General features: G+C 42.6%; 5 protein-coding genes across 7 annotated transcripts; 3 read left to right on the top strand and 2 right to left on the bottom strand.

Annotated features, from left to right (window-relative positions):
- LOC8077357 (flowering time control protein FY) lies at positions 54 to 6,971 on the top strand. Its single transcript, XM_002459061.2, has 18 exons — positions 54 to 350; positions 619 to 710; positions 915 to 983; positions 1,383 to 1,487; positions 2,363 to 2,458; positions 2,534 to 2,616; positions 2,711 to 2,782; positions 2,863 to 2,960; positions 3,079 to 3,138; positions 3,208 to 3,268; positions 3,342 to 3,429; positions 3,641 to 3,704; positions 3,931 to 4,009; positions 4,196 to 4,285; positions 4,494 to 4,582; positions 4,866 to 5,326; positions 6,190 to 6,450; positions 6,601 to 6,971. The coding sequence occupies exons 1-18, from the start codon at positions 155 to 157 to the stop codon at positions 6,679 to 6,681; spliced, it is 2,145 nt and encodes a 714-aa protein (XP_002459106.1). The 5' UTR covers positions 54 to 154; the 3' UTR covers positions 6,682 to 6,971.
- LOC8062329 (CSC1-like protein At3g54510) lies at positions 6,963 to 11,548 on the bottom strand. Of its 2 annotated transcripts, XM_021455403.1 has the most exons (11): positions 10,987 to 11,548; positions 10,724 to 10,867; positions 10,380 to 10,443; positions 9,739 to 9,948; positions 9,260 to 9,445; positions 8,981 to 9,140; positions 8,842 to 8,911; positions 8,472 to 8,751; positions 8,090 to 8,362; positions 7,635 to 7,868; positions 6,963 to 7,319 (listed from the first exon to the last, which is right to left on the bottom strand). In XM_021455403.1, exons 1-11 carry the CDS (start codon positions 11,274 to 11,276, stop codon positions 7,179 to 7,181), a joined length of 2,052 nt encoding a protein of 683 aa, XP_021311078.1. In that variant the 5' UTR covers positions 11,277 to 11,548; the 3' UTR covers positions 6,963 to 7,178. The 2 variants fall into 2 exon arrangements, with proteins under 2 accessions (XP_021311078.1, XP_002456934.1); XM_002456889.2 differs by having other exon boundaries at positions 8,842 to 9,140.
- LOC8062328 (proline synthase co-transcribed bacterial homolog protein) lies at positions 11,655 to 13,599 on the top strand. 2 transcript variants are annotated; one of them, XM_021455404.1, is made up of 7 exons: positions 11,655 to 11,963; positions 12,081 to 12,147; positions 12,330 to 12,376; positions 12,458 to 12,545; positions 12,917 to 12,969; positions 13,059 to 13,157; positions 13,305 to 13,599. In XM_021455404.1, exons 1-7 carry the CDS (start codon positions 11,733 to 11,735, stop codon positions 13,383 to 13,385), a joined length of 666 nt encoding a protein of 221 aa, XP_021311079.1. In that variant the 5' UTR covers positions 11,655 to 11,732; the 3' UTR covers positions 13,386 to 13,599. The 2 variants fall into 2 exon arrangements, with proteins under 2 accessions (XP_021311079.1, XP_002459105.1); XM_002459060.2 differs by having other exon boundaries at positions 11,658 to 11,963; positions 12,836 to 12,969.
- On the top strand, positions 13,978 to 15,667 carry LOC8077356. The gene is made up of 5 exons (XM_002459059.2): positions 13,978 to 14,226; positions 14,335 to 14,448; positions 14,610 to 14,731; positions 14,846 to 14,967; positions 15,064 to 15,667. Exons 2-5 carry the CDS (start codon positions 14,349 to 14,351, stop codon positions 15,356 to 15,358), a joined length of 639 nt encoding a protein of 212 aa, XP_002459104.1. The 5' UTR covers positions 13,978 to 14,226; positions 14,335 to 14,348; the 3' UTR covers positions 15,359 to 15,667.
- LOC8062327 lies at positions 17,452 to 19,757 on the bottom strand. The gene is made up of 3 exons (XM_002456888.2): positions 18,489 to 19,757; positions 17,886 to 18,384; positions 17,452 to 17,790 (listed from the first exon to the last, which is right to left on the bottom strand). Exons 1-2 carry the CDS (start codon positions 19,324 to 19,326, stop codon positions 17,903 to 17,905), a joined length of 1,320 nt encoding a protein of 439 aa, XP_002456933.1. The 5' UTR covers positions 19,327 to 19,757; the 3' UTR covers positions 17,452 to 17,790; positions 17,886 to 17,902.

Here is a 27,448-nt window from a genome sequence, read left to right as displayed (position 1 = left end):
CTCGACCTCGGCTCGTCGACAGCCGAACCCATCGTCTCACCCCGCTCACTCACGCCGAACCCAGAAGCCGCTGACCCCTTTCCCGCCGCACGGATCCAAAACCCTAGCCCCGCCTCGGCGTTTCTCCCCTCCCGGCGACGGCGAGGCGGCGGAGATGATGCAGCAGCAGCAACAACAGCTGCCACCTCCGCCGCAGCACCCGCCGCCCCAGGCTGGCGGCGGCGGTGGGGACTTCTACCGCGGCCCGCCGATGCGGCAGCTGTCCGCGGCGTCTTCCACCAATCTCCCGCCTGACTACGCCGCACACCCGGGCCCCCCGCCACAGCAGCAGCATCAGCCTCCTTACGACGGTAATAGCTAAAAATCTCATTCATTGGTAGTCGGTGTTCCATTCTAGTGTCAGGAGAAGAGTAGCTAGATGCCTATATTAGGTTGCAGGTATTGCCTTATTGCTGTCAGTCCATCTTACCTCAAGAGTGTGAGCTCAGCTGCCACTTAATAAAAGTTACTAAACATACGGGGAGTTCCTTTTCCTTGTGATTTAACTGTGGATTTTTTTTGGTCCTCCTTATCTTATCAGAACTACACAAATCACATTGTAATTTTGATTCTCTGCAGCTTATGGTGACAGTTTTGGTGCTAAAAGGATGCGGAAGCCTGTCCAGCGACGAACAGTGGACTACACAAGCAGTATTGTCCGTCATGTTCAGGTATTGTGGATTGCTATTTTTTTTAATGTTTGGGTATCCATAATGATACAGGGTTTATTTAGGAGCACTCCGTAATGTTGATCCTTTATGGTTTATTCTTTTTTTTTCTGTTTGTGTTTAAATCTTGGTTTGAATTTGTAATGCATGCTTATCTGCAGTTTCCTTCCCATCAGTAGTGCTGACTTCCACTATGTACAATTGCAGGCTCGCATGTGGCAGCGGGACGCTAGGGATAGATTCACATTGCAGCCAACTCCAGCTGCTGTCCTGGATGTACGTTCCTTGACTCACAATATATTAAAAAAGATGGAGCAGTAGTTGCCTATGCTATGAATATTGATTGGTTTAAGGTTTAGAAGTAGTACCTATGCTATGGTAAATACCTTTATGTATATGAAACCATGAGCAATCAAATCTTATATAAAATTCCTATGGATTAAAGTGTTAAAGTGCATCTAGCATACAATGGACACAATACTATTGTGCACCATAATACCAAAGTTAGACAAAATAGTGTGTACGAATGACTATCATGCTAGTAATTCGTCTATTAATCTTAACATGGATAGTGTACTCTATGTTATGCAGAAAATCCTGTTAATCCTAATAACTAATCAAAGATCTTGATGACTACTTGTTTCAAACATATTTTGATAGCTGTGACAATTGCAGATGTTACCGTCTGTTGCATATCCAGACAATCCCTCCACAAGTTTTGCTGCCAAATTTGTACATTCATCAATCAATAAGAACCGGTGCTCTATTAATCGTGTTTTGGTGAGTAACTGAGTATTGGAATGCCTATTTTTCTGCTTTCCCAACAATCCACATTGAACATTTTGCTGTTGCATACTTGTATCTCTCAGAAGCAATGGCTTGCTGTTGATTATACATAAATCCAATACCGATTGATATTTTTATGTATGCCATGATATATATATGAATAATAAATAAATGCTCTACAATGGCATGGTGGCAAAAGGAAAGGAAAAAGAAAATCTAAGTAGAGATACACTATAGAATAAACTTGAGCCAAGAAAGGATCTGAGGCACTTTTTATCCTACATGATTGCGGAAAAATATCGTCCCTGAAGTTTTCTTGCACTTATTGAAATCTGATCGTTTTCCTTCAAAACTCGTATCATTTTCTGACTGAGCTCTATCAGGATTTCTGTGAAGTCTAATCCATCTCTAGGTGTATATTTCAACCATATGGATTACAGATTAGTATTGTGAAGTTGTTATTATTAGATCCTTTAACTGCTTACAGTTGGATAATATGATCATTGATATGCCATTCATGATTAACAATAACACAATGTTGGAATCTACTGCTTATATGTTATATCCTGGACTGATGACTAGCCAGAATTTCAAAATTGCAATGCTACATGCAAATTACTATTGCATTTTGGTAAATTCATCCAAGCCTTGTCTTGTGATCTTGGTAAAAATTGCTCTAGATGATCTTTTATTCTTTTATGCATTAGTACAAGCCAAGTAAATATTGTCAAGAAACTGTATTGTATTAATAGTTTGGGCTATTTTAATGCGTTGACTATTGTCAATTATGTAGCATAACCTTCATTCAACATCCACTTTTATTATTTTCATCAACTTGGGGTATAATACAAATTTATTTGTGGATAAAGTGGACCACTACAGGCCGTCGACTTATCACTGGATCACAAAGTGGTGAATTTACGCTATGGAATGGGCAATCTTTTAACTTTGAAATGATCCTTCAGGTATTCCACATTAGTTACTTTTGTACTTATATGCTGGTAGTTTTAACTTACTTTTTGGAGAAACCTGACAATCAGGCTCATGATCTACCTGTGAGATCAATGGTTTGGAGTCACAATGAAAACTGGATGGTGACAGGCGATGATGGTGGTGCAATCAAGTACGCGCCCCTTCGTTTTCTTACCTTCCAGAAAGTTGTCATTTTGAACTGTACATTGTTTAACCCTTTAGCTGAACCTTTTGATTCTTCTCAGGTATTGGCAAAGTAACATGAACAATGTCAAAGTGAATAAAACAGCTCATGGAGAATCGGTTCGTGGTTTAAGGTGATGGTTGTCTGATGCACTTTTTCTTGTTCGCGACAAAGTTCATGTTCAATGTGTGCTGAAACATGGCCTTCAAACAGTTTCTCCAGAACCGACTTGAAGTTCTGCTCCTGCTCCGATGACAGAACCGTGAAGGTTTGGGACTTCGCAAGATGCCAAGAGGAAAAATCATTAACTGGTAATGTTGCTCATTTTTCCTTGCAAATATTAATCTGACATACAGTTGATCATTTGAAGTTAGTGATATTACTTTGCTTTTTCGTCAAATAACCTGAATTTCCCTTCAACTCAGCCAGGCCACGGTTGGGATGTTAAAACTGTTGATTGGCATCCTACAAAGTCTTTACTGGTTTCAGGTTAGTATATGTTTGTTCTTGTTTAATGAGTTTAATCATGTGGAATTTATTCAATTCTGTGCTCCACAGGTGGCAAAGACTATCTTGTGAAACTTTGGGATGCAAAAAGTGGCAGAGAGCTGAGCTCATTGTTGGTATTCCTGCCACTTCCATATTTTGTTAATTCTCGAAGGTCTGTGTTACATTATGATTTATATCTGCAGCCATGGTCATAAAAATATTGTGCATTGTGTGAAGTGGAATCAGAATGGGAACTGGGTACTGACTGCCTCAAAGGATCAGATTATTAAGGTCTGTGGCTTGTGTTACCTTGGTCTGTTTTTCTTGTCTTCAAAGAATTGTTGGATGACAGTGTACACTCTATAACCAAAATTCTAGCGCTGTCTATGGAGACGGGTCAATCCATCCTTGTGATCAAATGATCAACAACTTTGTTTTCTGATGCCAGTAAATTATTAATTTTTGGTACATTTACTAATTCTATTGCTAATTCATTTTGCAGCTGTATGATATTAGATCCATGAAAGAGCTGCAATCCTTCCGTGGGCACACTAAGGACGTCACTGGTTAGCTGTTACAATATCAAGATTTTTATATGTTCCTTCACATATTTTAAGCTTCAAAAATTGGCACACGTTTTAGATGTAGCAGTTCATTTGTTCACTGCAACCATACATTCTATGATTGTTAGAACAGTGGCTAAAAATTTTCTAGGAAAGTATGGTGCCCACTCTTGTTTGCCAAGGTTGTACTGAATATGTATTTGGTTACTTGTTTCCTTCATTTTTACAGCATTGGCGTGGCATCCATTTCATGAAGAGTATTTTGTTAGTGGGAGCTTTGATGGAGCTATATTTCATTGGTTGGTCGGGTAAGATATCCATAGCATAATTGAAATTACTGATCTTGGTTACACTAGGAGTTAGCTACTTTGTGCCAAGTTATTCAACTCTTTTCACCCTCCGAAATCAGCGCACAACTTTTTACATCTTTTGTTATCTGAAAATAATGTCTCAAGTCTCAACTTGATGAACAAGCTGTTTCATTTATTTGGCAGCCATGAAGCTCCACAGGTTGAAATAAGTAACGCACATGACAGTAGTGTCTGGGATCTTTCGTGGCATCCTGTTGGCTATCTACTTTGCAGGTACTTGGCTTGCTTTTGAATTTTGTAATTTAACACTTCATTGCTTATTTTTCTGTTCTGCATAGTTTTTTAGATTGTACTGTTATTCATACACAATCTGAATTTCTTCTCGAATACAGTTTCTGTGCATTGTGTGGCATTATTTGTGTAATGCTTTAGTTGTCTGTGAACTTATTAAAAATTGTTTACACTTTGATTTCTTTTGTAGTGGGGGCAATGATCATGCTACAAAGTTCTGGTGTAGAAACAGGCCGGGTGATCTTACCCGCGATAGATACAACAGTGGCCAGATGCAAGGTTGCCTTCAATTTTAATTTAGCTTGTTATTTCATCTCATTTATCCTGTTTTGGTCATAAAACATTACCATATTAGTAGACAGATACTCTTGCACTTGCATGTACATGTATACATACACATGCCTTCCAATATCACTATTTAGTTAGATACTTAGATTAAATAATTATTCTTGTCTATTACTTGCTTCACACATACACAGGTGCGTAATGGTGTGTTGTGCTGCCTTGTGACTTTTTCCTTCCAAAGAAGGAATTCTTAATGCATAACTATCACCTTTTTCAGGTTATGGTGACCAACAACCTTTTGGTGCTCGTGGAATGGGTGGATTCCAGATGCCTGAACCTCCAATAACGCCTGGACCATTTGCTCCTGGATTGTCACGCACTGAAGGTACAATCCCTGGCATTGGGGTTGCAATGACCTTGGCAGGCCAGTCTCTTGATGGATCTGATGGAGAGCAGAGGCCATCTATTCCGGGTCTTCCACCTGGGCAACCCCCACTGCCACCAGGTCCTCATCCATCACTTCTTGGGCAGCAGCAACAGTATCAACAGATGCCTCAGCAGCAACATCCCCAGTTTTCTCGGCCACCACCTACAAACATGCCCCAACTGCAGCCACCAGCTCACATGCTTTCACATTCACAAGGATCTCGGCCTACTCTTCCCCAGCTTCCACCAATGGGTGGACCATCAGTGCCATCACAAGTGAACCCACCGCTTCCGCCTATGCCTCACCCAACGGTACTGTTCACTGATACCTTTATCATGTTAAACTGAGGGAGCATAACTGTTTACTTAACGTGTTGTGTCTATTTATCTTAGCTGATAAGTGATAATCGAAACCAAATGCCTCGTCTGCAAACCATTGCAAGTTTGCATCGAAAGAACATTTTCAGTGAACTTGTTGTTGTTGGTTTTTTTTCCTCCCCAAGAACTCCAATTGACCTTCAAAATTGTTTGCATGTCTGCTGTATTAAGTTTGAGATGAAGCATGAATATATCTGAATATGATATGAAACATGAATACATCTGAGTTTGAGGTGAAGAATGAATACATCTAAAAACGTAGCATCACCAAGGCAGAGTTATTTGTTGGAGCAGGCTAATTCCAAGATCAAAACTTTGAAGTGAAGAATGAAATACATTGGATTTCAGAACCATGATCAAAACACACCAACACTCCAGTAGGCTAACTCCAAGGCACTCCCCTGTTTCTGGAAAAGCCATCTTTTCTGCCTCCTGCAAAAGATTGCCTTTTACCTTTATAGTTTTGGTTATGTGATTTGCTTCCTACATGTCTAATAACTAATGAATAATGCTGCATTACCTTGGATCCCTTTTTTAAGAAAAAAGGGTATTGACTGGTTGGTTTGAAAACATGCAGTAACTGCTATGCTAAGTTTTGTAGTCCTGAAAACCTGAATCACTGATTCACTGTACACTTGCACAACACTGCCTGTTGCATGGTTCTATGTTACTGTGAATTCACTGCTTAATTTGATATCACATGAAAGGAACCAGATTAGAATATATTTGGATGATTTATGCTCATTGGTAAATTACAGCTACTGTGATTTTGGATTTGACAATTCTAATATTTCTAGGCAATGCAAGGTTCACAGAGTCAGATGATGCCCCAAATGCCACAGCACATGATGGGCCTAAATCAGATGCATCCTGGTTCTGTGCCTCCTGGTACTGTACCCCCAATGGGTGGGTTCCCAAGTGGGATGGGAAACATCCAAGGAGCATCAGGTTCGTCTGGCATACAAAATTTTCCTATGGGTGGCATGTATAATCGACCTCAGGGACAAATGGCTCCACAAGGACAAATGACATCCATTCCCGGTCTAAGCTCTTACCAGGTAAGACTACATGTTGCATCTTGATTTTGTCATACCTAGAGACTACTTGGTTTTAGTCATCTGTATTATTAAACTTTTCTGCATTATCTAGCTACATTACTAATAAATTGATTATATAAACTGAAGCATTGGTGTTGCTGATTGCTGCAGGGAATGGGCAATGTTGGCCTCACACCGCCCCCGCCGCCACCACAGCATCCGCCGCCTCGAGGAGGCTCGGCACACCAGTGACCTGGAGCAAAACAAAGATTATACGGAACCTAGAGTTTTCCGTGACACTGAATTTGTAACATGTAATCCATCTGGAGCAATATCAGCATGTCGAGACTCTCCCGCAAATTCGAAGGGATTTCTGCCCGATTTTTGCTCAGGCAGCTAGGATTTCGCTATCTCGTGCTGTGATTTAGAACTGGGAGGTCTTCTGTTCAGTGCCTTATTTATACTGTAATTCGAATTGTGTATTTACTTGTCGGCTGCTTGAATGTGGAACAGAGAATTCTTTGGCGCAGTAATGAGAAACATGAACTTTGTGCAGTTATCGTAATGTCTATACTTGTGCGTACTTTACAAGTGGACAAAGGAGACACATGCAGCAGTCAAACTGAGATCAATTGCATGTGTTTTCTTTTGATACAGTGCGTTTTTTTTATAAAAAAATAATCATAGTTTACATTAAACAACAAAACTGACATCAGCACCAGTATTGCTGGTGCATTGTGCAAAACAGATCAAATATTCAAAGGCTGCACAGAACTAGATTCCAGGCTTGTCGGACGCATCCATGGTGGCCAATAAGCGCAAATTGCATCGTTCACATCGCCTTCAGTCATACCATCAGCCTCATCAAGCTCATCACTCTGTTTGGCAACCTTATGAAGATATCCAAAAGGGATCGCAATATTAGTCATGACATTTTGCAAATCATGTTTAATAGTAGCACCGGACCTAGCTTAAAAAAGAAGAAGAAGCACCGGACCTAATAAGGGAAGAACAAAGCAAGAACTGTACATAGCTAATGAGCTTTAAGGAGGGAATCCATGTAGCAAGAACTGTACAAAGCTAATGAGCTTTAAGGAGGGAATCAATGTAGCAAGAACTGGACAAATCTAATGAGCTTTAAGGAGGAAATCAATGTAGCAAGAACTGTACAAATCTAATGAGCTTTATGGAGGGAATCAATGTACCTGAACTGGTCGATGGCTGAAATTTGGAAGAAATCGGACCTTGCAGTACTCATTGAAAAGAATGTTCAACACGAGCAACGGAATTGTCGCGAAGGAAGCTCCTGGCTTTGACTTGAGCCCAAACAGTCCTATCATTGTGATTTGCATGAGTGTTACTGATAGAAATATGTAGTGGTGAATGTTGGGCCAGTATTGTCCGCATGTATCGTATGTGATCTCATAAACATCTTCCATCTGTATAACATAAATCACCATCAGTGAGCACCTAGGTCAAACAGCTATTGATAACATGAAACTGCATCAACGGTAGGTTGAATATATCTGAATTCACAAAGTAGAATAAAAGATAATTGTGTAATGTTATTTCTTAAAATGGAAGATTAGAATGACTCGCATTAAACTCTGAAGAAACTGATATTTGTGCAAAAATGGATCATGTGAACTGAACAAATTACCTGGTTGATGTACACTGCATAACCGAGCAGAAAATATATCAAAAGGATCGGGAGTAGAAGGGGTGCAACTACAGCGTAGACCACTCCAATCAATATTGCAAGGGAAACAATGGGCACGACTCGGAAGTAAGGGAAGCCATAAAGATATGGTTCCTCACTGTGTCCAAGTGAATGTGCCTTTAAAAATTGCCATATTAACAAACCAAGCTGAAGAACCTCCAAAGAAAACCCTGACATGCCGTTGGTCAAAATGTATGTCATGAAGAAATCTGACTGCATCATAAGTAGAAATAATAAATGCTCCATGTCCCCTGAAGTTTACACCATAGAATCCGCTATTTCAAGAAAAAAAATGTGATACATCAATCTTCTTTGTAGTTACCTGTGCAGAAACAGCACTTGCAAGACGGTTAGGGATGTTCTTTGGGTGCTCGAAGGATTCTCCTATCTGATCAAGTAGAGAACCTGAAAGAATACTGAGGAAGAAAACATTTCCAAGCAAGAAGTAGAAGATCATATTGCAGGCCTTAATTTCTTTTTGGCTGTTGGCAATGCAGCCTTCAAATGAAGCCATACCAAGCATCGCAAAAGGAACCAAGTAAATAAAGCCATTTAAGATCATGCTCGGAAGATACCCAGTCACAACTGAATTCAAACCGGGTCTGCAAGATAATAAATTTCACATATAGCAACATTGTTATACCCACATGTGCCAACTGAACCAAAATTAAATTCAAGTTTCTGGCACTCACATAAGTTGCACAGCTCTCGCTGGTGGGAACCACCTTTTAATCTTCTCAAATTGCACTATCCCCTGCACGGCTGTTACAGGGATGGTGAAGAACACTGTTAGCAGGAACGCAGCAACGAAGACTCCAATTTTGTACATACCCATGCGCCAAAATGGAATGGACAAATTTTTCCATATTATATCAGCTGGTTCAGGGGCATAAGTTGTAACCAATGACAGTGGATTGACAAGCTGTTGCATCTCCGCAGCTTGGGCAGCATCCAACCGGGATTTGAATGAGACAAAAGCTACAGGTACCTCCTAGAGTTAAAACTAATATTAAACTTTTTAATAAATACCAATATGTCTGTTATGCTACATAAACTACTAAGGAATACCCTTGGCACAAGCAAATGGAGTAAATGATACACAATTATTACCTTTTGTTTAAGCAAATTTTCACACTGTAGGAGGCGGATAGTCTCTTGCAGATTTTTCAGTTTTTTTTCATGGTTGTGAATATTTGTTGCTTCTGATGTAAACTTGCTCCAAATCCGTCCCAAAAGATTACATTTTCTGGTCTCTCTTTTCCTCTGTATCCGTTTCTGAATGGAGGATGCCAACTTCTGTAATGATGATTACATGAGTAGCCAATAAAAAACACTATCATGCTAAATTTATTTTGACTGAACAAAAAAAAGTTAAGTTACGAATAAATTTTGCATTAAAAAAGGATGATGCACAATAACGTCTGCAGTTATTTTTCCATAATGCTAAGAAAGAATGTGACAAAGAGTAGCATCGAAACTTTGATGTTCATAATTTCACTGGTGCACTGTTCATAAAATATGATCACGATTTCTGATTTGATAACCTGCTAGCCAGTCACAAATCAGAATCATGGTCCTAATCCACTCACCTGCAATGCCTCAATGTTTCCTATGTCGTGTACAATTTGGTATGATTGGTATGTCTGATAATGCTTTGAGAAGAAGTGATCAACATAGCACCCATAAGTTCCATGATCTGGACATGTTGGAATTCCTCGAACCAAAATGGTGTATTGATCATGTCTTTTGTAGTGATGCTTCAAGTGCTCAATTCTTCTCATAGTAATTTCTCTGTATTCCTGCTTCAAATCAAACTGAAGATTTCAATGACACCATCCGGATTATCCTTGCTTCAACAATGTAGTAACTAATGAATAATGATGAACCAACACTTCTCTAACCAAATCGCCTAGTGACCTTTCTAGTTAATGTGGAGGCTACACTTCTCAGCGATGGACAGCAATTTCTGCTTTGAGATTCCAATTGCTGGTATAATATTAAATAGATACCAACCCTAATCCCATGCTACCAAATTACTTTTTTCTTAATTTTAAAACGGAAACTTCAGGGTTTTTCAGTTCTCCGTATGAAGGATAGAATAGCTATACATACTAACAACAAGGAGATTGGTTAAGCATTTGTTGGGCCTTAAGCATGATACTGACAATACCTTTCAAGAAACAGAAAAAAGAACAAGTGGATTGATTGAGAAGTTTCCAAAATCACTTACCTTATGAAGCAAATATATCACATAAAAGGATATAAAACAAAGGCATGAAAAATGCACCCAAAGCCTGTCAACCACAACATAAATTATTTCTGTTACAAGATCAACACCATTTTCACCTGGTAGGCAATAGCTTTCAAACTCTGATTTTTTCCAACTTATTAACATGATTGTAGCTACATTAGCATAAACTAAAACACCATTTTCATATAATCGGAGAGCAAATTACAGTGACCTGCTTTTCTTGGTTTAGCATTGCTCAATATATGAACTGAAAACATACTCAAACTGAATAGTTCAAGGAACATCGCAAGAGTGAAAGTGAAAATATTCAGACTAGATCCAACCTGTTAGATCCCCGTGTCACATTGGTAACCGTGAATAGTTCCATGGAATTCGATCTTCTGATGTCAGCTCGACCTTCACTAGTATAATTTGTTGGAGCAAGGATCAGTAATCCAACAATCGAGCAAACACTGAAACACTTGATCCTACACATCGAAGGATGAGACATCAACCAGATTTATTATTATACAGTCATAACGAGAGAACATCAGTTGTTGGTGAAAATGCGTGTCACCAACTCTTCTATCACGCGGTCGTCACGTACCCAAACTTGAAGAGGCGGACGACGACGAGCGCGTCGAGGCCATGGCGCCGCAGCACGTCTTCTTCGGAGAGCCGGAAGGCCGCGCAGATCCACCGAAACGACGGCGTTAGTCGCCCGTGGCCGAGCGGCAGCAAGCCACCACCAGCACCAAGATCGCCGGTCGCCATCCGGCGGGGACGGTAAACGGGCGCGTTCCCCGGCTGCTTCTTGAGCAGGGAGAAGAGCGAAAGCGCCACCAGCGCCAGCCCCAGGTTGATCGCAGCCGACGCCAGCAACCCCTCCGCGTCCATTCTTCTCCGTTCTCACAGCCTCACAGGCTCACAGGCACAGCTGATCCTACGCTGCACGGCACCAGACTGAGCGAGGGCACTGCGCTAGTAGCAGCGGAGGATCAGCCTCCCGCCGGTGGAGTCTGGTTGGTGCGTTGGTCGATTGCGGGCGGCGACGTGGTGGCCGGAGGAGCCTCGATCGACACGTGGCATAGCCGGAGCACGACGCGTTCGGTTGGCGCCGCCGCAACCCCATTCCTGCAATCGCATGGGTATTGCCACAACTTAGCCCACCTGTCAAGGCCCACGGGGTATGCTTTAATGGGCCCTCCCCTTGTGCTCTGGGCTACCCGGCCCGGATCGGCCCGTTTCATCTTGTGATGAGGCGGGGAAGGCGACACGCCGAGCTCGAGGCGACAAACACCAGCATCACAAGACAGGAGGAGAAAGGAGAGGTTGGTGGCGGCTGGTGGGGCGATGGCAGCGCCTGCGGCGGAGGGGGCGGCCGTGTCGGCCGCGGCGGCGCTGCGAGCCGTGCTGGCGCGGGCGGGGATGGCGGCGGAGCGGTCGGGGCGCGCCGCGGAGGCGGTCCGGGTGGTGGCGGTGGGGAAGACCAAGCCCGTTTCGATGCTGCAGCAGCTCTACGACGCGGGCCACCGCTGCTTCGGCGAGAACTACGTGCAGGAGTTCGTCACCAAGGCTCCCCAGGTCCTGATCTTTGTCTCCAGCTCGATTGCGTCGTTTGCTCTGTAACTTCGCACTTGCAGAGCACCCATCGCGTGGAAATGGAGTGAAATGACTTGCTTGATCTTACCGTGTTTGCAGCTTCCGGAAGATGTCCGGTGGCACTTTATCGGGCACCTGCAGAGCAACAAAGTGAAACCGCTGTTAGGTATGCTTATATGTTTCAATTGTATGCACGATTAAAGAATAAGTTAGCCAGCATCAACAAAGTTATAGACGTCCTTCAAGAAGAAAAAGCTGGTTTGTTCACAAGTAGTTAGAAACTGAAGTTCTCAATGTTATGATGATTATTATTTAGTGCTTGCCACTTGCGTCACCTTTTTTTCTCAGCTGCTGTTCCAAATCTTGATATGGTTGAGGGTGTAGATAATGAAAAGGTAAGCAGTCGATCAGGTTCTTGTACCTGTTACCTGCGATTGTGGATTTCTTTATTAACACACAGAATCCACATTTTTCAGATTGCTAACCACCTAGATCGAGCTGTCAACAGTTTGGGAAGAGAGCCTTTGAAAGTTCTGGTTCAAGTGAACACTAGTGGAGAAGAATGTAAGTGCAGAATCAATATTGATAAATCAGAACTCTTATTTTTTGATTAATTTACCCAGATAAAGCACTTGTGCTATTTGTTTCCTCATTTGCCTTGATCTGATTCATTTTGCAATTAATTTTGCTATATCAGAAGTCAGTTTATTACTTCAGAAGCATACCTTAACGTACAAGTGAACTTATGACCAATTTCAAATCATTATCATTCTGCAATGTTCACATTCATCTTTCATATAATTAGCTTACCTCGCAACAGCGTATTCATGGACTGAACATTTTATTTTGTTTAGCTAAATCCGGAATTGATCCCTCCAAATGTGTCGACCTTGCTAAGCATGTGAAACTAGCATGCCCACACCTAATATTTTCAGGTCTGATGACAATAGGAATGAAAGACTACTCTTCAACACCAGAAAATTTTAAGGTGCTTATCCAGTCTTACTCCATCACAAACAACTACGACCATTTTGTCTTGGCTTTCATAAGCTGTTGTTTTGAGTGCTTTGAATACAGGCATTGGTAAATTGTAAGCTTGAAGTTTGCAAGGCCCTTGACATACCAACAGAACAGTTTGAACTCTCCATGGGAATGTCTGGTGACTTTGAGCAAGCGGTTTGTAATATAACCATTCATTGTTTGCATAGGAACATTAAAGCAATACCACAGAATTTTGGTTTTTTTTTAGAGTTCACAGAATTTCGGTTTTTAGACTCTATAGGACTCTTTGGACATCCATTAACTACTGTTAACTCTATGCAGATAGAGATGGGCAGCACGAATGTGAGGATTGGATCAACCATCTTTGGACCAAGGGAGTATCCAAACAAAAAGCAGAATTAGTGAGATTCAACGCATAAGCATCATCTGAATACCCAATCCTCTGATTAACCATTTGAATTTGTACGCATGATGCCATGTAAATGCAGATGTGAATAGGTAGCATATACAACTGACAACTCCATACAACGTTGTAAAGGAAAATTTGAGACATGATAATACTTTCCATCTCTGCATGACTGCTGCTCACCTGCTGATTTCAGTCACGCCTCCCTCACCTCATTTGTCGAATCTCCCCTAGTATTTTTTTCCCTATCTTTCCAGTCATGTTTCCTTGTTGATTTGTACTGCTTACCAAACGCGGTAGAGCACTTGACACCTTTTTCAGATATAAAGGAAAAATAATCTGATCTCTGCATTCACATGTGAAATGTACATTAAAAAACACAAACTGTTATTCTTGTGGTTTGTAAAGAACGAGGAGGCAAGGATTTTATGCTAGAGACAGACAATTGGCATTTGGCAACCGTCGCGTGGCCACCTCGAGGTCCAGGAACGCCATGACTGCGTTGTGATGTCGGGCCGGAGTGGGTCGGCTGGCCCAAAGGGTAGTCAATATAGGCCCAAAACACTAGCCCAAACCTGCCCGTGCAGCCGTGCTCAAGGGCTCGGCCTCCACCCCTCCGCATCCGCGAGTCGGGAGTCGCGGCTGGAGCACGGCGGCGGCGAACCGAGCGCCCGCGGCCCCTCTCGGCGGCGTCGCCCACTACGTCCTCCAGCGCCCTCGGTCGTCCGCCGGTACACGTCGTCCACCTCAAGCTGCCCAGAGACTCCAGATTCCCCGTCCTGCTCCTCGCCATACCCTAGGTGGCTACGTCGCCACTGTCCGGGGCGTCCGTTTTAGGTAATCAAACTCCGCTCAAGCTCCCGAACTTCACTTGTTTAGCTTCTGTTTTGCCTTCCTTCCATTTCGAACCTCGTAGTCTCGCATTAGACGTTGCTCCGGCTGCAGGTTGGATTTTCTGAATGGCCAGCCGTGGGGATGCGGATGGCGTCACCTCCTCCATGGGGGAGCTGAGCGTAGAAGCAGCGCCTTCATCAATCGAGGCTGAAGTCCCCCAGCATGGTGCGTATCCCTCACAACTCACAAGGAGGCAACTCCGGGCGCTGTTGATCTTGTACTAGGGCCTGAGAGTCAATTCGTACCATGGTTTGTTTGGATAATTAGTACTAGCAGTAGTACTATCTCGTGTTGCAAATAGTTTACTATACACAACTCTGTCTCAGCTAATGGTGGTGATGTTGCTGCTGCCGAGCTCGATGATGTATGGGAAGATGTTTCAGATTCTCCTCGGCATGCAAATACCTTAGACAGAGAATGGATCCACAGGCAGAACCAGTTTCAGAAGGTATTAGTTACCCTAGAGTTTATCTGGAACGCAGTTGTTAATGCTAACTACTCTTCTGCGGTTTTCGCTGATCGCAGAAATGTTTAAAATCTTTTGCTTTTGGTTTCACTCTAGATGGGCTATCGGGATGGTATAACAGAAGGGCAGAAGGACTCTGCTCAGGAAGGCTTCAATGTTGGGTTCAGGCAATCTGTAAACGTTGGCTACAAGTGGGGTCTTGTTCGCGGGGTTGCTAGGTGCATATCCTTCCGAGAATAGTTTCCTGGTATTACCATTCTCTTCTAGCGTTCCCTCTGATTCTAATTTTTCTATTTGTCTCGTCTTCCAAGCAGTGCACTAGCTAGCCTTCCTGACAGCTTGAAAGAAAAACTGGTGCCGGATGTTCAGCATAGAGGGAAATTACAGGATCTGCACAACTCCGTGCACGAAATATCAGCTGATGATGCTCTTCAGATGTTCCATGAGAGTCTTTGCCAAAGTAATCGTCCTTCAGAGGGATCAGGATCACATGTAACGTCAACCTCAAATGGAGCTACAGAATCAAATAGGATGGAAAGCCTATCAAAGGATCTTGTGTTGTTGTTGCACGAATGCTCAGATATTAAGGTAAGTGAAGAGTTGGCATGAGATTCATGAACAGGGTGGCCAGGAATTTCTACCATTACGGATTTTCCAATTCTGGCAGAATCGCGTTGAATTCCTAGATTACTGAACATATACGGATGAAACTGGGCTATACTAGGTGAATGTGATCCGGGAAATTTATTTTGAAAGGAGCTGATACTCAAAAGGCTCAAACCTCTGAGACCTAGAATGTAACCGTGGATCCTGTTATTCCATATTTCCCTTTTGCTGCTGTAACCTGTAACTAGAATTGTAACTGTTACTCCTATAAATTTGCAGTTCTTAAACAATAGTAATGTTTTTCTCCCTGAATTTTTTTCATCTTCCTGAACAATAATCTTCCTGTGGAAGTATAGTTTCTGTGATAACCCTCCGCGTAAAGAAATCTTTATACGAGCCTCAGGCTCGAAGCATCCTGGTAATTTCTTAGAATCTCTCATGGTTTAACTAAGTTACCAATGTGGTATGGCTGCAATGTCAAGGAAGCAGATGCCCATCACTCTACGAGTATATATACTATAGTTCTCGTTACCTGCCGGTCTTTCTGTGAGATATCAGATATATATACTATAGTTCTCATCTTTATGCGCAAAAAGCTATATTACTAAGTACACACGCCAAAAAAAAAGAAAAAAAAGGTACACACTGCACTGACGTGAGGAAAAGTAGTTTTTGCATAGTATCTCCTGCTGAAATTGCCGTGTCCTAATGTAACGGCGTTTATGCTGAACTGAATTTTACTCTACCAAAATATACTCTGCCGGTTTTTGATGAGTTGAAATCCCCCATCTACACCAGAAGTTGCCATAGCCTATTGTAACGTCTTAAGCTGACATTCAGAATGGTCCATGGTCGTTTGATAGCATGGCATGTCAGCGGTGGCCTGCTTCTACTTCAAGTTCACAACGGATCGGTGGTTGGATCAGCAAGATGAGTGTCAGCTCTAGGAGTTCGTTATGGTTGGTGGAGCATCAAACCTTGTATCCGTTGCAAGACTTGTGTTTTCAGTACTTCTGGTTATGTTTATTCATCAGTGCCGTCCATTCTGCTCTATTGATAGGTTCCTCCTTATCTGAATTTTGGTTCATACTGTAGCGGCGTCTATGCTGAACTGAATTTTCCTTTACCAAAAATATAATCGAGTTTGCTGAATTGAAACGTTTCAGCGATGCCTGAAGTTGCCACGGCCTGCCTGTGTAGTTGTGTTTTGAGTACTGGTGCCACGTAACAGTACTACAAGCACTAGTGTTAATGATAGGATGCAAGCTTGCATGATAACGCAACTGCTGTTCAAAGTATGAAATGCAACGACCGACAATATAGTAGCACAAGTGTTTTCAGTTCGTTGTGGTTGGTGGGAGCATCAAACCTTGTATCCGTTGTGACTAGTGTTTTGCCTGAATATATTCAAGTTTGCCTGAATTGAAACGTTTCATCTACCTGAAGTTTTCACGGCCTACTTGTGTAGGAGTAGTTGCGTTTCATCTCCAGACTTGTATTCCCCAACGCTTGATTTACTTTTATCCATTGGAAGCACTTTTGGTTATGTTTATTCATCAATGTCATTCATTCTGGGTGATAAACATCTTATCTGCTCTATCGATTAGCTCCTCCTGATCTACACACACACACACACACACCAGACATACGAATTTGCTGACATGCCCTTGAATTCATCAGAGTTTCCAAGATGTGTTTAAACTCGTCAGGGAAGCCTGTTCGGAATGTTCACCAAAGAACAACAGTACAACTATTTTGGTTTGCAGGCCGTGCCAGGTTTGGCCCATCTGTTTGCATCAGCACAAGCAGATTGCTTACACACCAATCTGTGATGGTCTACAGGACCAGAGCAGGGTTGTTATAGGGTGTTAACAGTAAACAATTAGCTTCATAGATTATCTTTATTATGTCCTATATAGTACCTTAATAACGATCATAAAGCACCGGAAATATTCAGATATTGAGAAAGCAACACTTGGGGTCAAATTGGACTGCAGCTGTTCAGTTCAGTATCACTGAAATATTGGCGATCAGGCACGACAAAATGAGTTATACAATATGCCAACAAGAAAACTAATGGAGTATTCACATGAATCAGGACAAAGAAATTGAAGTTATTATATGGCCAACATCTGAACCGGTAAAGAAATTCAGTTAATAAGAGCTTTATTAATCTCTGTCTAAAAGAACACATCTCAACATTCTTGCCAGTGTGCTAGTCTCCTACACTCGTTTCTCATCACTAACTGAGCACACGAGACATATGTACATGTCTAGGCCCTCCACTAACCCAACTCAGCGAGCTCCTAGTAGCTCAACTATGAATCAGATAAGAAAACAATGGCAGTAAGCAATCCTCTGGCACTAAATTGAAGCGACTGCTGAATTAGAATCTTCAGAAGTTCAGATCATGATTAGTTCCAGACGACCACAAGCTGCAAGACAGATAAAAACAGCGTCAAATTTCAATCAACAATCTTGTACCAAAGGAGAGTCTATTAACAGGGGACTCCTCGATGCTGTTCCTTACCTCTAAAAGGCTATCTATCAGCTACATGCTTGCGAAGGCCATGTAAGAGTGAATGAACTCTTGTCACCATTATCCTGTTGCTCGGGTTGCTTCTTCTCATTTGCAACCGTGGGAAGAACAGATTCAAAGGCCTGAACAAGCATCTCAACTTTTCTCTTCTGAGCACGAGCCAACTTCTTCACTTCCTTCCGAATAGCGTAATCAACCATCCACTCCTCAGCGGCCCTCCGATCATCAACCTCCTGATGTTTGAGATCAACCTTCTCTGCCTCTGGACCGGTTTCTGCCGGAAGGAAGTTCGGAGGCTTGGGTTTGAAAGGACGCATTTGCTTGACACCCTCTTGGGATGTTCTCCTCCTCCTGGCAATGCTCGACCTGTTCTTTTTCTGAGAGGATGCTGCATAGGCACGAGCAGAGCTAACATCTTCAAAGCTTATCCCACTGAGCGAGCTGGAAATGCTATCGACTGACGATTCCTTTGAAGCATCGCCGACGCCACCTGCAGAATTGCCATATATTGTTCATAATGCATCAGCAATTGCTTCTCGATTCCAACATGAGCACGAGCGGTAGGATTGGAGGAAACAATGCAAGAAACTTCACCTTCAGGGAGGTTTCCTCCATGTTTAGCACCCAGATCCTCGGAGATGTCAGACTTGCAGCCACCGAAGTCCTCGGTTTCATGATCCACCTCCGTCGAGGTCTCCTCCTCCGCCTTACGGCCAAGATGCTTGGTCATCCAAGACAGCTCAACCGAAGCAACCGAGATCACGTCACTGGACGCGCAAGAACCGTCCACGGAAGCAGCTTCCAAACCCTCCGGCGCGTCCTCCGCGTCGCCACCGCAGCCCAGGCGACCGAACACGACGTACTCCGCCTGCCCCACCACCGCGCCCACCTCCTCCGAGGAGAGATCGCTGCAACTCACATCCGAGGTCACCGTCGGCGCGGCGGACCCGGCGCGTATCTCGACGAAGTAGCCGCCGCCGCCGCCGGGCCTGCGGAACGGTGAGGCGCCCTTGAGCTTCATGCTCTGCTGCGTCTTGATGAGCCGCCTCCGCTCCGCCACGAAGGTGCCCAGAGGCGGCGCGTGGGCATGGCCCTTGAAGGAGCAGTACGCGTACGGGCACGCGTGCGCCAGCCCGTCAGCCCCGGGCCCCTTCATGGCAGAGGAGCACGTCGCCCTGCCCGCGCGCGGCACGGCCGCCGCCGCAGCCGTCAGCACCACCTTCGCTCTCCCCGACTGTGGCGCGGCGGGGGCCCCGGAGGCGCCAGCCTTGGCGCCGGAGCAGCTCGTCGCCCTCATGTAGTTGGGGAGCGGCGCTGGGGCCATGCCGCTACCGCCAGCACCACCCCTGCTTCCCGGGCCAGGGCCACCGCCCCTAGCCGGCACGGCGTCGGGGTCCTTGGGCTTCTTACGCGCCGGCTTCCTTTGCACCATGGCGTGGGGGCGTATGGCGGAGGATTCTGGCGCGGTCCGGTTGCTTATCGGAGAGGCGAGGGAAGGGAAGGACAAAGAAGGGGAGGTGGCGGGGCGAGAAGGGGAAGGTTTGGCAGCTGGACGGCCGGCGTGCGGGCAAGGGTGGGGGCGAAGGTGAACAAGGAAGGTCCGGTGGTGGTGGTGATCGTTGCGAGATTCGGGGGTGGGGTTGTTGCTGATGCTGGGCTTGCTGCTTCCTTTGGATTCGGAGGGCGGCGGCGGCGGCGGCGAGGTGCGGGCGGGTGGATCGGCTCGACGTTTTTGGAATCGTCGAAGAGGGGCGATCGGACTGGACTCGGAGGGGGGCTGGATTTTGAATGCGTTCGCCGAATCTTCTGTGGCCGAGGACCCTGTGCGCCCGCTCCTGTGGCCTCCCTTCGTTATACTCCTCACACCACGAATAAAAAACCAGAGCGAGTGCTCATCTTATATACTACTAGGAGTAGTAGCTGTTTTCTAGGAAGGTAATTAATACTGCGTTTTCTGGGAAGGTAAAAATTAACGTTGAGTTACTTTGTAGTTTATTAATGACGTATTGATTTACTATCCTCAAGTCATGTAGGAGTATGGGTCAATAAATTAAAGAGGATTTTCAAGCATGGATTACATGGTGTTCCATGTTTTTGAAACGAAGGCATTAATATTGAGTTATTTCAGTACAAGGATTGCCACTTGTCTGATGGTTATTTACTTTTCTTAAAACGAACAAGACAAGAGACCTGTAAATTAATATAAAAAAGAATGATAAATCCAGACCGGATAGTACAACAACACAAAGGATCAGTAGTAACAACAACAACAACGAAAGCAATGACAGATACAAATCACGGCCAGTTGGACCGGGACATAGTGCCGCGCAACACCACTACACCACTGATAAAGAACACCTCCGTAACACTGGTAGCAAAAATACAAGAAGAACAATGCACAACCACAACCACCACCTCTCCAGAACACTTCTCGCCAAGTGCCACATAGCACCACCACCGCCAAAAGACGAGGCCAAACAAGTCAATAACATGCATGCCATTTGTCTCTACTTGCACCATTGCTACCATTCGTTACGTTTGAATTGACACCTCCACGCTTTGGGCACTGAGAAAAGCTACATTCGAATGCCCTTTTTGTCCCAAAATTGTTACCATATCTTTTTGCTGTGTGATTTGAATTGACGCCCCAATGTTTGGGTCATCAAGGCAAACCTGTGTTTTCATGTGTGTGTGTGTTTTTGCCAAATCATTTGTGGCATGCTTTATTATCTTTTAAAAAAAAAATCATGACATGCCGGTGGGAAAATATTCCTCAAAATCTCGCTGAGTCAAGGGTTAGCAGGGCAAGTGCATAAGCACAAGAATCTCGAAATGAAGTGGCGTAGCTTGTTCAAGACCCCGAAACAAAACCCGTTTAAATAATTAACCTAACGTTTCTAGTGGGACAGTCGGTCTCTGTTGGACCACACCCACACCCTTGGCGTTTGCAAACTCTAGAAACGACCATGTCATTTTGGTTTTGGATTTGTTGATTTCAAGCCCTTCAATAAAAACCGGTCATCCAAAGAGGGTGAGATACGATGCCACTTGTCAGAGCAGAGATATCAAAAAATGGAGGAATTATTTTTGGTGTTGGGGAGTGGGGCCTTGTTTAGTTTAACTTTTCGGTACTGTAGCACTTTCGTTTGTTTGTGACAAATATTATTCAATCATGGACTAACTAGGATCAAAAGATTTGTCTCATGATTTACAGCTAAACTGTATAATTAGTTTTTGTCTTCGTCTATATTTAATATTTTATGCATATGCCATAAGATTCGATGTGACAGAGAATCTTAAAAACTTTTTGATTTTCAGATGAACTAAACAAGGCCTGGGTGGGGAAGTCACGCAGCACACGTGAGGACGGAGCGCCCGCCGGCTCCAGACTCCGAGGCCGTTTGCTTCCAAATTTTAAAACCGGATGACACGCCGGAACAGGAGAGATCCACGCTCGCCTCCACTCCATGTTGGTGGTGTTGGAAGCTCCAACAGAATCTGCTAGTGTAAACTCATTCACAGCAGCGGTAAACTTCGAAACCAGGAATTTCGGATAAAATTTTATGCAGAAAATTTACGGAAATCAATTTTTAATTTTATAGAAAGAAACGTAAAAAAAAATCTAACGTTCCAAAGTGAGCCTAGCTAGTACGGTCAGGTTGATACTAGGTGGATGTGTTTGTAGAATTGTAGAGCGCAGAGGGATCTAAGCTATTTTGGTGATGTCGCTTGTTGTTCGTTTGGCTGATAAGTCATGGCAGAAAGTACTGTTAGCTTATTTGTTGTGAATGATTGGCAGATTCGGTTGCTCCTTGTGGTAAATACTGTAGTGGTTCTAGGTCTTGTTTGGTACAGATATAGGGTGTTGCGGTTCCTTCTGGTAAACATTGTAGCGGTACTATGCATCACAGTAGCGTGGAGCCGTTTTAATTTTTGAGGTAAAAAATAGAAGAATAGAAGTCGGTGGAGTCATGAAGCCGGAGTAGATGAGAATCATGTCAAATGTCCCCTTTGTGGTCTAAGAGAAAACAAAGAGCAATAAACATGTTTTTCAACATTAAGTGACATCATCAATATTTCTTTGTTTTAAATCCACCCTAAGAGCATAGATAACACGAGAAAAGAGAGAATCGATAATGACATGGCATCATATCCTAACTCTCCCCAGGTCATGGAGAAGAAACAATAATACAGTCCTGCTAAAAATCGACGAGGCAGATGGTTGGACGGTTGTTCAGCTCGAGTTGAGTCGGACAACGCAAAGCTTTTGTGGAAGTAAAAAAAAGGAAACAAACTAACTATTACTTATGGAGTAGTCAAACAAAGTAACAACACTCAAATTAGTTCATTATATAGTTGGTGGAGAATGCTAATGGTTCATATACACTATTCAACCATCTATATATTAACCAACCTCTTATTGACAATTATATTAGTTAGCTAGCTATTGTCACTAGTAGATCCAAATAGATTATCTTTGTCTTTGAATAAATCAATTCTCAATTATTTTGTCAATTTTTTTATATATTTAGATAAATTTACAAAAAAAAAGTATATAGATATTAATGATATCAAATGAGTTGTATGAAAACATATGTTATGATGTATCTAATAATACTAATTTGGTATCATAAATCTTAATATTTTTTATTAAATCTTATCAAAATTGAAAAGAAATTAACTTACAATAACTCGAATTGTTCAAGCACATAGGTAGCTTTGCGTTCCATTTAGGCGTCCTCTTATCTCTTGGGAGGTGACTAGCTAACAATCGCATCATATGCACCAATGCGCTGACCTCGCCGTCCTGCACGAAACAAAAGGACGACCGGGTGAAAGTGAAAAGAAATTCAGCCGAGTAGCATGCATGTTCCATTGGTTATGGTAAATGGCAGGTTGGCGACAAGAGCAATGAACAAATGCAAGCGGGGATAATGGCTTCAGGCTTGGCCATATGGACAGTGGACACGACGACACGAGAGTGCGTGGTGTTCATCCCAACGTCATCTTATTTAGGCCTTGTTTAGTTCCGAAAAAATTTCGGATTTCGGTAGTGTAGCATTTTCGTTTTAATTTGACAAATATTATCCAATCATGGACTAACTAGGCTTAAAAGATTCATCTCGTGATTTCCAGTTAAACTGTGTGATTAGTTTTTGTTTTTGTCTATATTTAATGTTTCATGCATGCATGTGCCGCAAGATTCGATGTGACAGGGAATCTTGAAAACTTTTTGGATTTCGGAGTGAACTAAACAAAGCCTTATTATTCAGTTCAGTTGCAATGGTCGCCGGCAAGCAACAGGGAATGCAATGCAAGTGTTACTGTTGTACTTCAAATTTTAATATAGTACCAAGTCTATGTTGAATCTGATTATTTTATATAAAATATTTATATTTACGATACCACATAAATAATATTATACTAGTATTAGAGATTCATCGTGGTATATATATATATATATATATATATATATATATATATATATATATATATATATATATATATATATATTTTCGTATAGTATACCTATTTTGTGTCATATTGATAGTTTTTTTTAAAAAAACTTGGTGAAATTTAGATAGTTTGACTAAGTCTAGAAACAAAATTACATATATTCTTTCCGGATAGAAGCAGTGTATGCTTACTAGTACGTTATTCAATCAATGAAACTTGGCATTCAAGGATTCGCTTAAACACTCTCGATCCCTAGCTTACTCGCGGTCTCGCCCAATCATCAGCTACCATGGTTCTACTCAAATGGAACAACCCCCACCCCCTTGATTAATAAAGATATTTATGGTAATTTTCGCACATTACACATGTCTTAATTTATTCTAAAACAAAAAAAATTTAGATCAAGGTAGTACCTCCATCCAAGAAACATATATTTAGCCTAAGTCAAAATATTTATGCTTAGTTAAATTTATATACACATAGTTTAGTATTTATAAACATTATTTACAATTTCACATCAAATTTAATAATTCATATATATTATGATTTTATATGAATTTGATTATTATATTAAACGTAGCATGTTTTGGCTTAGGATACGTATATTGCTACGTGTCATTGGCTTCGTACTCCATCTCATGCAGCACATCGACACGCGTGATCCAGCGGAAGGCATTGCCAAGACGTACGCGTACGTACGGCAACTCCCTCCCTGTCCCTGTTCCTGTACCATACCGTGCGACGCGCTTGCAAAATCTGTAGCTGCTGCTTCGTCACCAAGTCGGTGGAACGTACCTATAGTACAACACAAGTACAAGTGTACAACCGGCCCAATGTAAACTATATGGCCAAACTGAAAAGAGCAGACACCACCGACAAGGCCCAACATGTTCTGGGCCATCAGGCTCGGCCTGAATTGCACAACTCATGCCCTCTATTTTCTTTACACATCAAATCGCCTCGGGTTTGTGAAGAATCAAGCTCCACTCGTGGACTTAGAGGAACTCCAAAAGATATGCTATTCATGTTGCCCAGACTATTTTTACATTTTTATATTAAAAGTTAAACTCCAACAGATATGCTATCTGGTTTGCTAAAATAGCAAGTTTGTTATTCCTAAACTTTTGCTTGTCATATATAATATGTCGTCCTCACTAGCTATCCTATACAAAGCCTGTTGTGGAACTCTATGCTTTGAGTGAGTTTTTTATTTTACACAATGGCTAAATCTTGTAATTTAGAATATAATTTTAGTTAGTCTCTTGGAGATGCTCTTAGGGCCTGTTTAGATTGGGAACGAAAATTTTTTGGGTGTCACATCGGATGTGTCAGAAGGATGTCGGGAGGAGTTTTTAGAAACTAATAAAAAACAAATTACATAGCTCGTCAGGAAACTGCAAGACAAATTTATTAAGCATAATTAATTTGTCATTAGCATATGTGGGTTACTGTAGCACTTAAGGCTAATCATGGAGTAACTAGGCTTAAAAATTTCGTCTCGCGATTCTCAACTAAACTGTGTAATTAGTTTATTTTTTTTATCTACATTTAATGTTTCATGCATGTGTGTAAAGATTTCGATGGGATGGATAAAAAAAATTTTAGGTGGGGAACTGCCCAGATGGTTCTCAACTCCGCAAATTTAATTATTGCATGCATGTGGATCTTATGGAGTCCATTTTAGCATGCACCCCAGTAGCCAGGAGTTACTGCACATAGGCAGACTGGACAGGCAGGAGTTACTGAAGATATAAGTTTTTTTTTTTCCATCAGAAGACAATTTCTTGCCTTCCCATGGAGAATACTTTTTGTTGCTTAATAGTATCGCAATTCTAGCTATTATTGATTACATTAGTTGCATTGGTTCTTAATTTTATACTTTGCTTATCAACCATCTAAATAAAATCCGCATAATATTTTTCATTACTGTTAATAGAAAGACAGCTATTTGTCTATTGCACTTGATATGGACTCTTTATTTATTTACATATTTCTGCTTTTGAATTAGAATGTAAATGAAACTACTAGTTTTCTCATTGTTTGATTCCAAATTTTGTTATATGTTAATCGTGGCATCGACTCTTCCATTAAATTTAGACCTTATTAAGTAATGATCACTAAAATTACAGCGCACAATCACGCAAAAGAGCGGCTTATTGTTGTACATTGATAAAGGACTCAATGCGGTACTTGATGCTGCGTGAATCTCAGAGAGTGAAAAGCTTTTACTAGCTTTTTAGCTGATCTGTTTTAATTTGTTTGCTGTTCGGTTCAAACTTTCCTCTCCAGCTCTCGCGCGAGCTGGTTTTGGTGATTGTAAACTGCGCTGTAAACTGAATGGTCTGTGGTCTTTTATGCCAATGAAAGGCCGGGGCAGTAGCCCTTGAACTCTAAAAAAAAGAAGAGTGTCAATACTACGTGCCGGCCGGATGGTCAAAACCAAATGTTCGACTCAATCAACCTAAATCGTATGATACTTCCTTGTGACATATTTAATCCTCAATTTTTTTCCTTAAAAAAAGTTCTGATCTTCGGCCCGAAGCAACCTAATAAGCTAGCTGCTGCTGATCTCAGGCACGTAAAACTGATGACTGAAGGAAGGCATACATAATACTCACTATCACCTATGTTGCACACTTGCACCGATACGGGATACGGATACGCCGATACGGCAACTACATATAATATTGTATAATAACTATTATATTACTAAAAATATGCATAAGTATAATGTATTTTTAATAGCAAAGTAAAATAGCTCTTATTTTAGAAAAAAAACAGCGGCCCAATCCACTTGCCCAACCTCTTCTGCCTACCGGGCGTTCTTCGTCGGATCAACGTCGCTCTTGGGAGCTAAGGAGCTCTGGAAAGCAAAGGCGCCACCGCGGGTGAAATTCTTCTTCTGGCTTGCTCTACACCGCAGGCTTTGGACGGCTGACAGGCGAGCAAGGCATGGACTGCAGGAGGATGACACCTGCGTTCTCTGTGCCCAAGGTGCGGAGACTTCCGACCACCTGTTCGTTGGATGTGTTTTTGCCAGGGAGTTCTGGTTCTTCGTGCTGCGTTCGCTGGGTGCGGCGCACCTTCTTCCTTCAGCGGACAGCAACCTGGTTTCCTGGTGGCTTCACTGCCGCCAGCAATTGGATATTGCTTCGGGCCCGCAGTTTGACTCCATTGTGTTGCTGGTTTCCTGGACATTGTGGAAAGAGCGAAACAACAGGACGTTTGAGAGGTCCAGCCGCGGGCCTTTGGAGCTCTTGGGTGGCCTCTGTCAGGAGCTTGATGACTGGGTTCAGGCGGGCTTCACCACCGTATCCGTTCTAGGAGCTTCGCTGTCGCAGCATTTGGCCTCAATGTAATAAGCGTAGCAGGAGTGGTGTTGTTGTTGTTGTTGTTGTTTTTCTTCTCCCCTGTTTACCCCCGTCTGTTCTTTGTTGCGTGCCTCGTCGAGCTTTGGTGGACTCTCGCCGCCCGGCTCGGCCTTGGCCGTTGTAAACTTTTGTGCTTCTTTTTCCTCTTAATGAAATACGGGTGAATGGCCCGATCGCGAAAAAAAAAACTTGCCCAACAGCCCAATAGGGACAACTCACTTGCAAATAAACTCTACCTAAACTTATTCTCGTGCTGCTGGCCGCCGCCGCCACCGCCGCTGCCTATCCCAAGCTGTTTGTGCGGTTGTGCCTCACACCTTGCTTTCTTCTTCCATGGAGCTCCCAAACTGCCAAGCTGCCGTCCATGATCCCTAGCAAAGATGTGGAGCCGCTCACCCTTCCATCTTGCCCTGCATACTCCTTCTCCCTTCCTCAACAAGTCCGATCCACCATGCTCGAGTAGAGCACCGATACTTCCCAGATAAGTATCGGAGGTGTATTGAGAAGTATCGAGATTAATCATATTTATTTTTTTCTTATACTTTCTCTGATACCGTATCGAAAGCATATCGGGAAGTATCGAATACGTATCACGATACCGGTATGGCAGTTGACCGACGTATAGCTGATAACACAAGTTGTTCTTGGAGAAGACGAAGAAGAAGCAAAAGATTCCACAATATTATATGCTGGCATCTCTTTGTCATCATCCATATATAGAGACAT

The sequence above is a fragment of the Sorghum bicolor genome, chromosome 3, assembly GCF_000003195.3.
Source record: "Sorghum bicolor cultivar BTx623 chromosome 3, Sorghum_bicolor_NCBIv3, whole genome shotgun sequence".
Taxonomy (NCBI): Eukaryota; Viridiplantae; Streptophyta; class Magnoliopsida; order Poales; family Poaceae; genus Sorghum; species Sorghum bicolor.
Note: the sequence above shows the minus strand (reverse complement) of the source record. Positions and strands in the feature narration are given on the sequence as shown.

What these genes read in the sequence shown, in the direction of transcription:
- LOC8077357 (XM_002459061.2), top strand. Translation starts at nt 155, where the DNA reads ATGATGCAGCAGCAGCAACAACAGCTGCCACCTCCGCCGCAGCACCCG. An exon ending in ACTTTGAAATGATCCTTCAG is followed by an intron (nt 2,459 to 2,533) that starts GTATTCCACATT and finishes CCTGACAATCAG; the next exon opens with GCTCATGATCTACCTGTGAG. An exon ending in CGCCTATGCCTCACCCAACG is followed by an intron (nt 5,327 to 6,189) that starts GTACTGTTCACT and finishes TAATATTTCTAG; the next exon opens with GCAATGCAAGGTTCACAGAG.
- LOC8062329 (XM_002456889.2), bottom strand. Translation starts at nt 11,276, where the DNA reads ATGGACGCGGAGGGGTTGCTGGCGTCGGCTGCGATCAACCTGGGGCTG. An exon ending in AAAATTTGCTTAAACAAAAG is followed by an intron (nt 9,141 to 9,259) that starts GTAATAATTGTG and finishes TTTTAACTCTAG; the next exon opens with GAGGTACCTGTAGCTTTTGT. An exon ending in TCAGCCATCGACCAGTTCAG is followed by an intron (nt 7,320 to 7,634) that starts GTACATTGATTC and finishes TATCTTCATAAG; the next exon opens with GTTGCCAAACAGAGTGATGA.
- LOC8062328 (XM_002459060.2), top strand. Translation starts at nt 11,733, where the DNA reads ATGGCAGCGCCTGCGGCGGAGGGGGCGGCCGTGTCGGCCGCGGCGGCG. An exon ending in AGGGTGTAGATAATGAAAAG is followed by an intron (nt 12,377 to 12,457) that starts GTAAGCAGTCGA and finishes CACATTTTTCAG; the next exon opens with ATTGCTAACCACCTAGATCG. An exon ending in CAACACCAGAAAATTTTAAG is followed by an intron (nt 12,970 to 13,058) that starts GTGCTTATCCAG and finishes CTTTGAATACAG; the next exon opens with GCATTGGTAAATTGTAAGCT.
- LOC8077356 (XM_002459059.2), top strand. Translation starts at nt 14,349, where the DNA reads ATGGCCAGCCGTGGGGATGCGGATGGCGTCACCTCCTCCATGGGGGAG. An exon ending in GGCTGAAGTCCCCCAGCATG is followed by an intron (nt 14,449 to 14,609) that starts GTGCGTATCCCT and finishes ACTCTGTCTCAG; the next exon opens with CTAATGGTGGTGATGTTGCT. An exon ending in GGCAGAACCAGTTTCAGAAG is followed by an intron (nt 14,732 to 14,845) that starts GTATTAGTTACC and finishes GTTTCACTCTAG; the next exon opens with ATGGGCTATCGGGATGGTAT.
- LOC8062327 (XM_002456888.2), bottom strand. Translation starts at nt 19,326, where the DNA reads ATGGTGCAAAGGAAGCCGGCGCGTAAGAAGCCCAAGGACCCCGACGCC. An exon ending in TGGAGGAAACCTCCCTGAAG is followed by an intron (nt 18,385 to 18,488) that starts GTGAAGTTTCTT and finishes GCAATTCTGCAG; the next exon opens with GTGGCGTCGGCGATGCTTCA.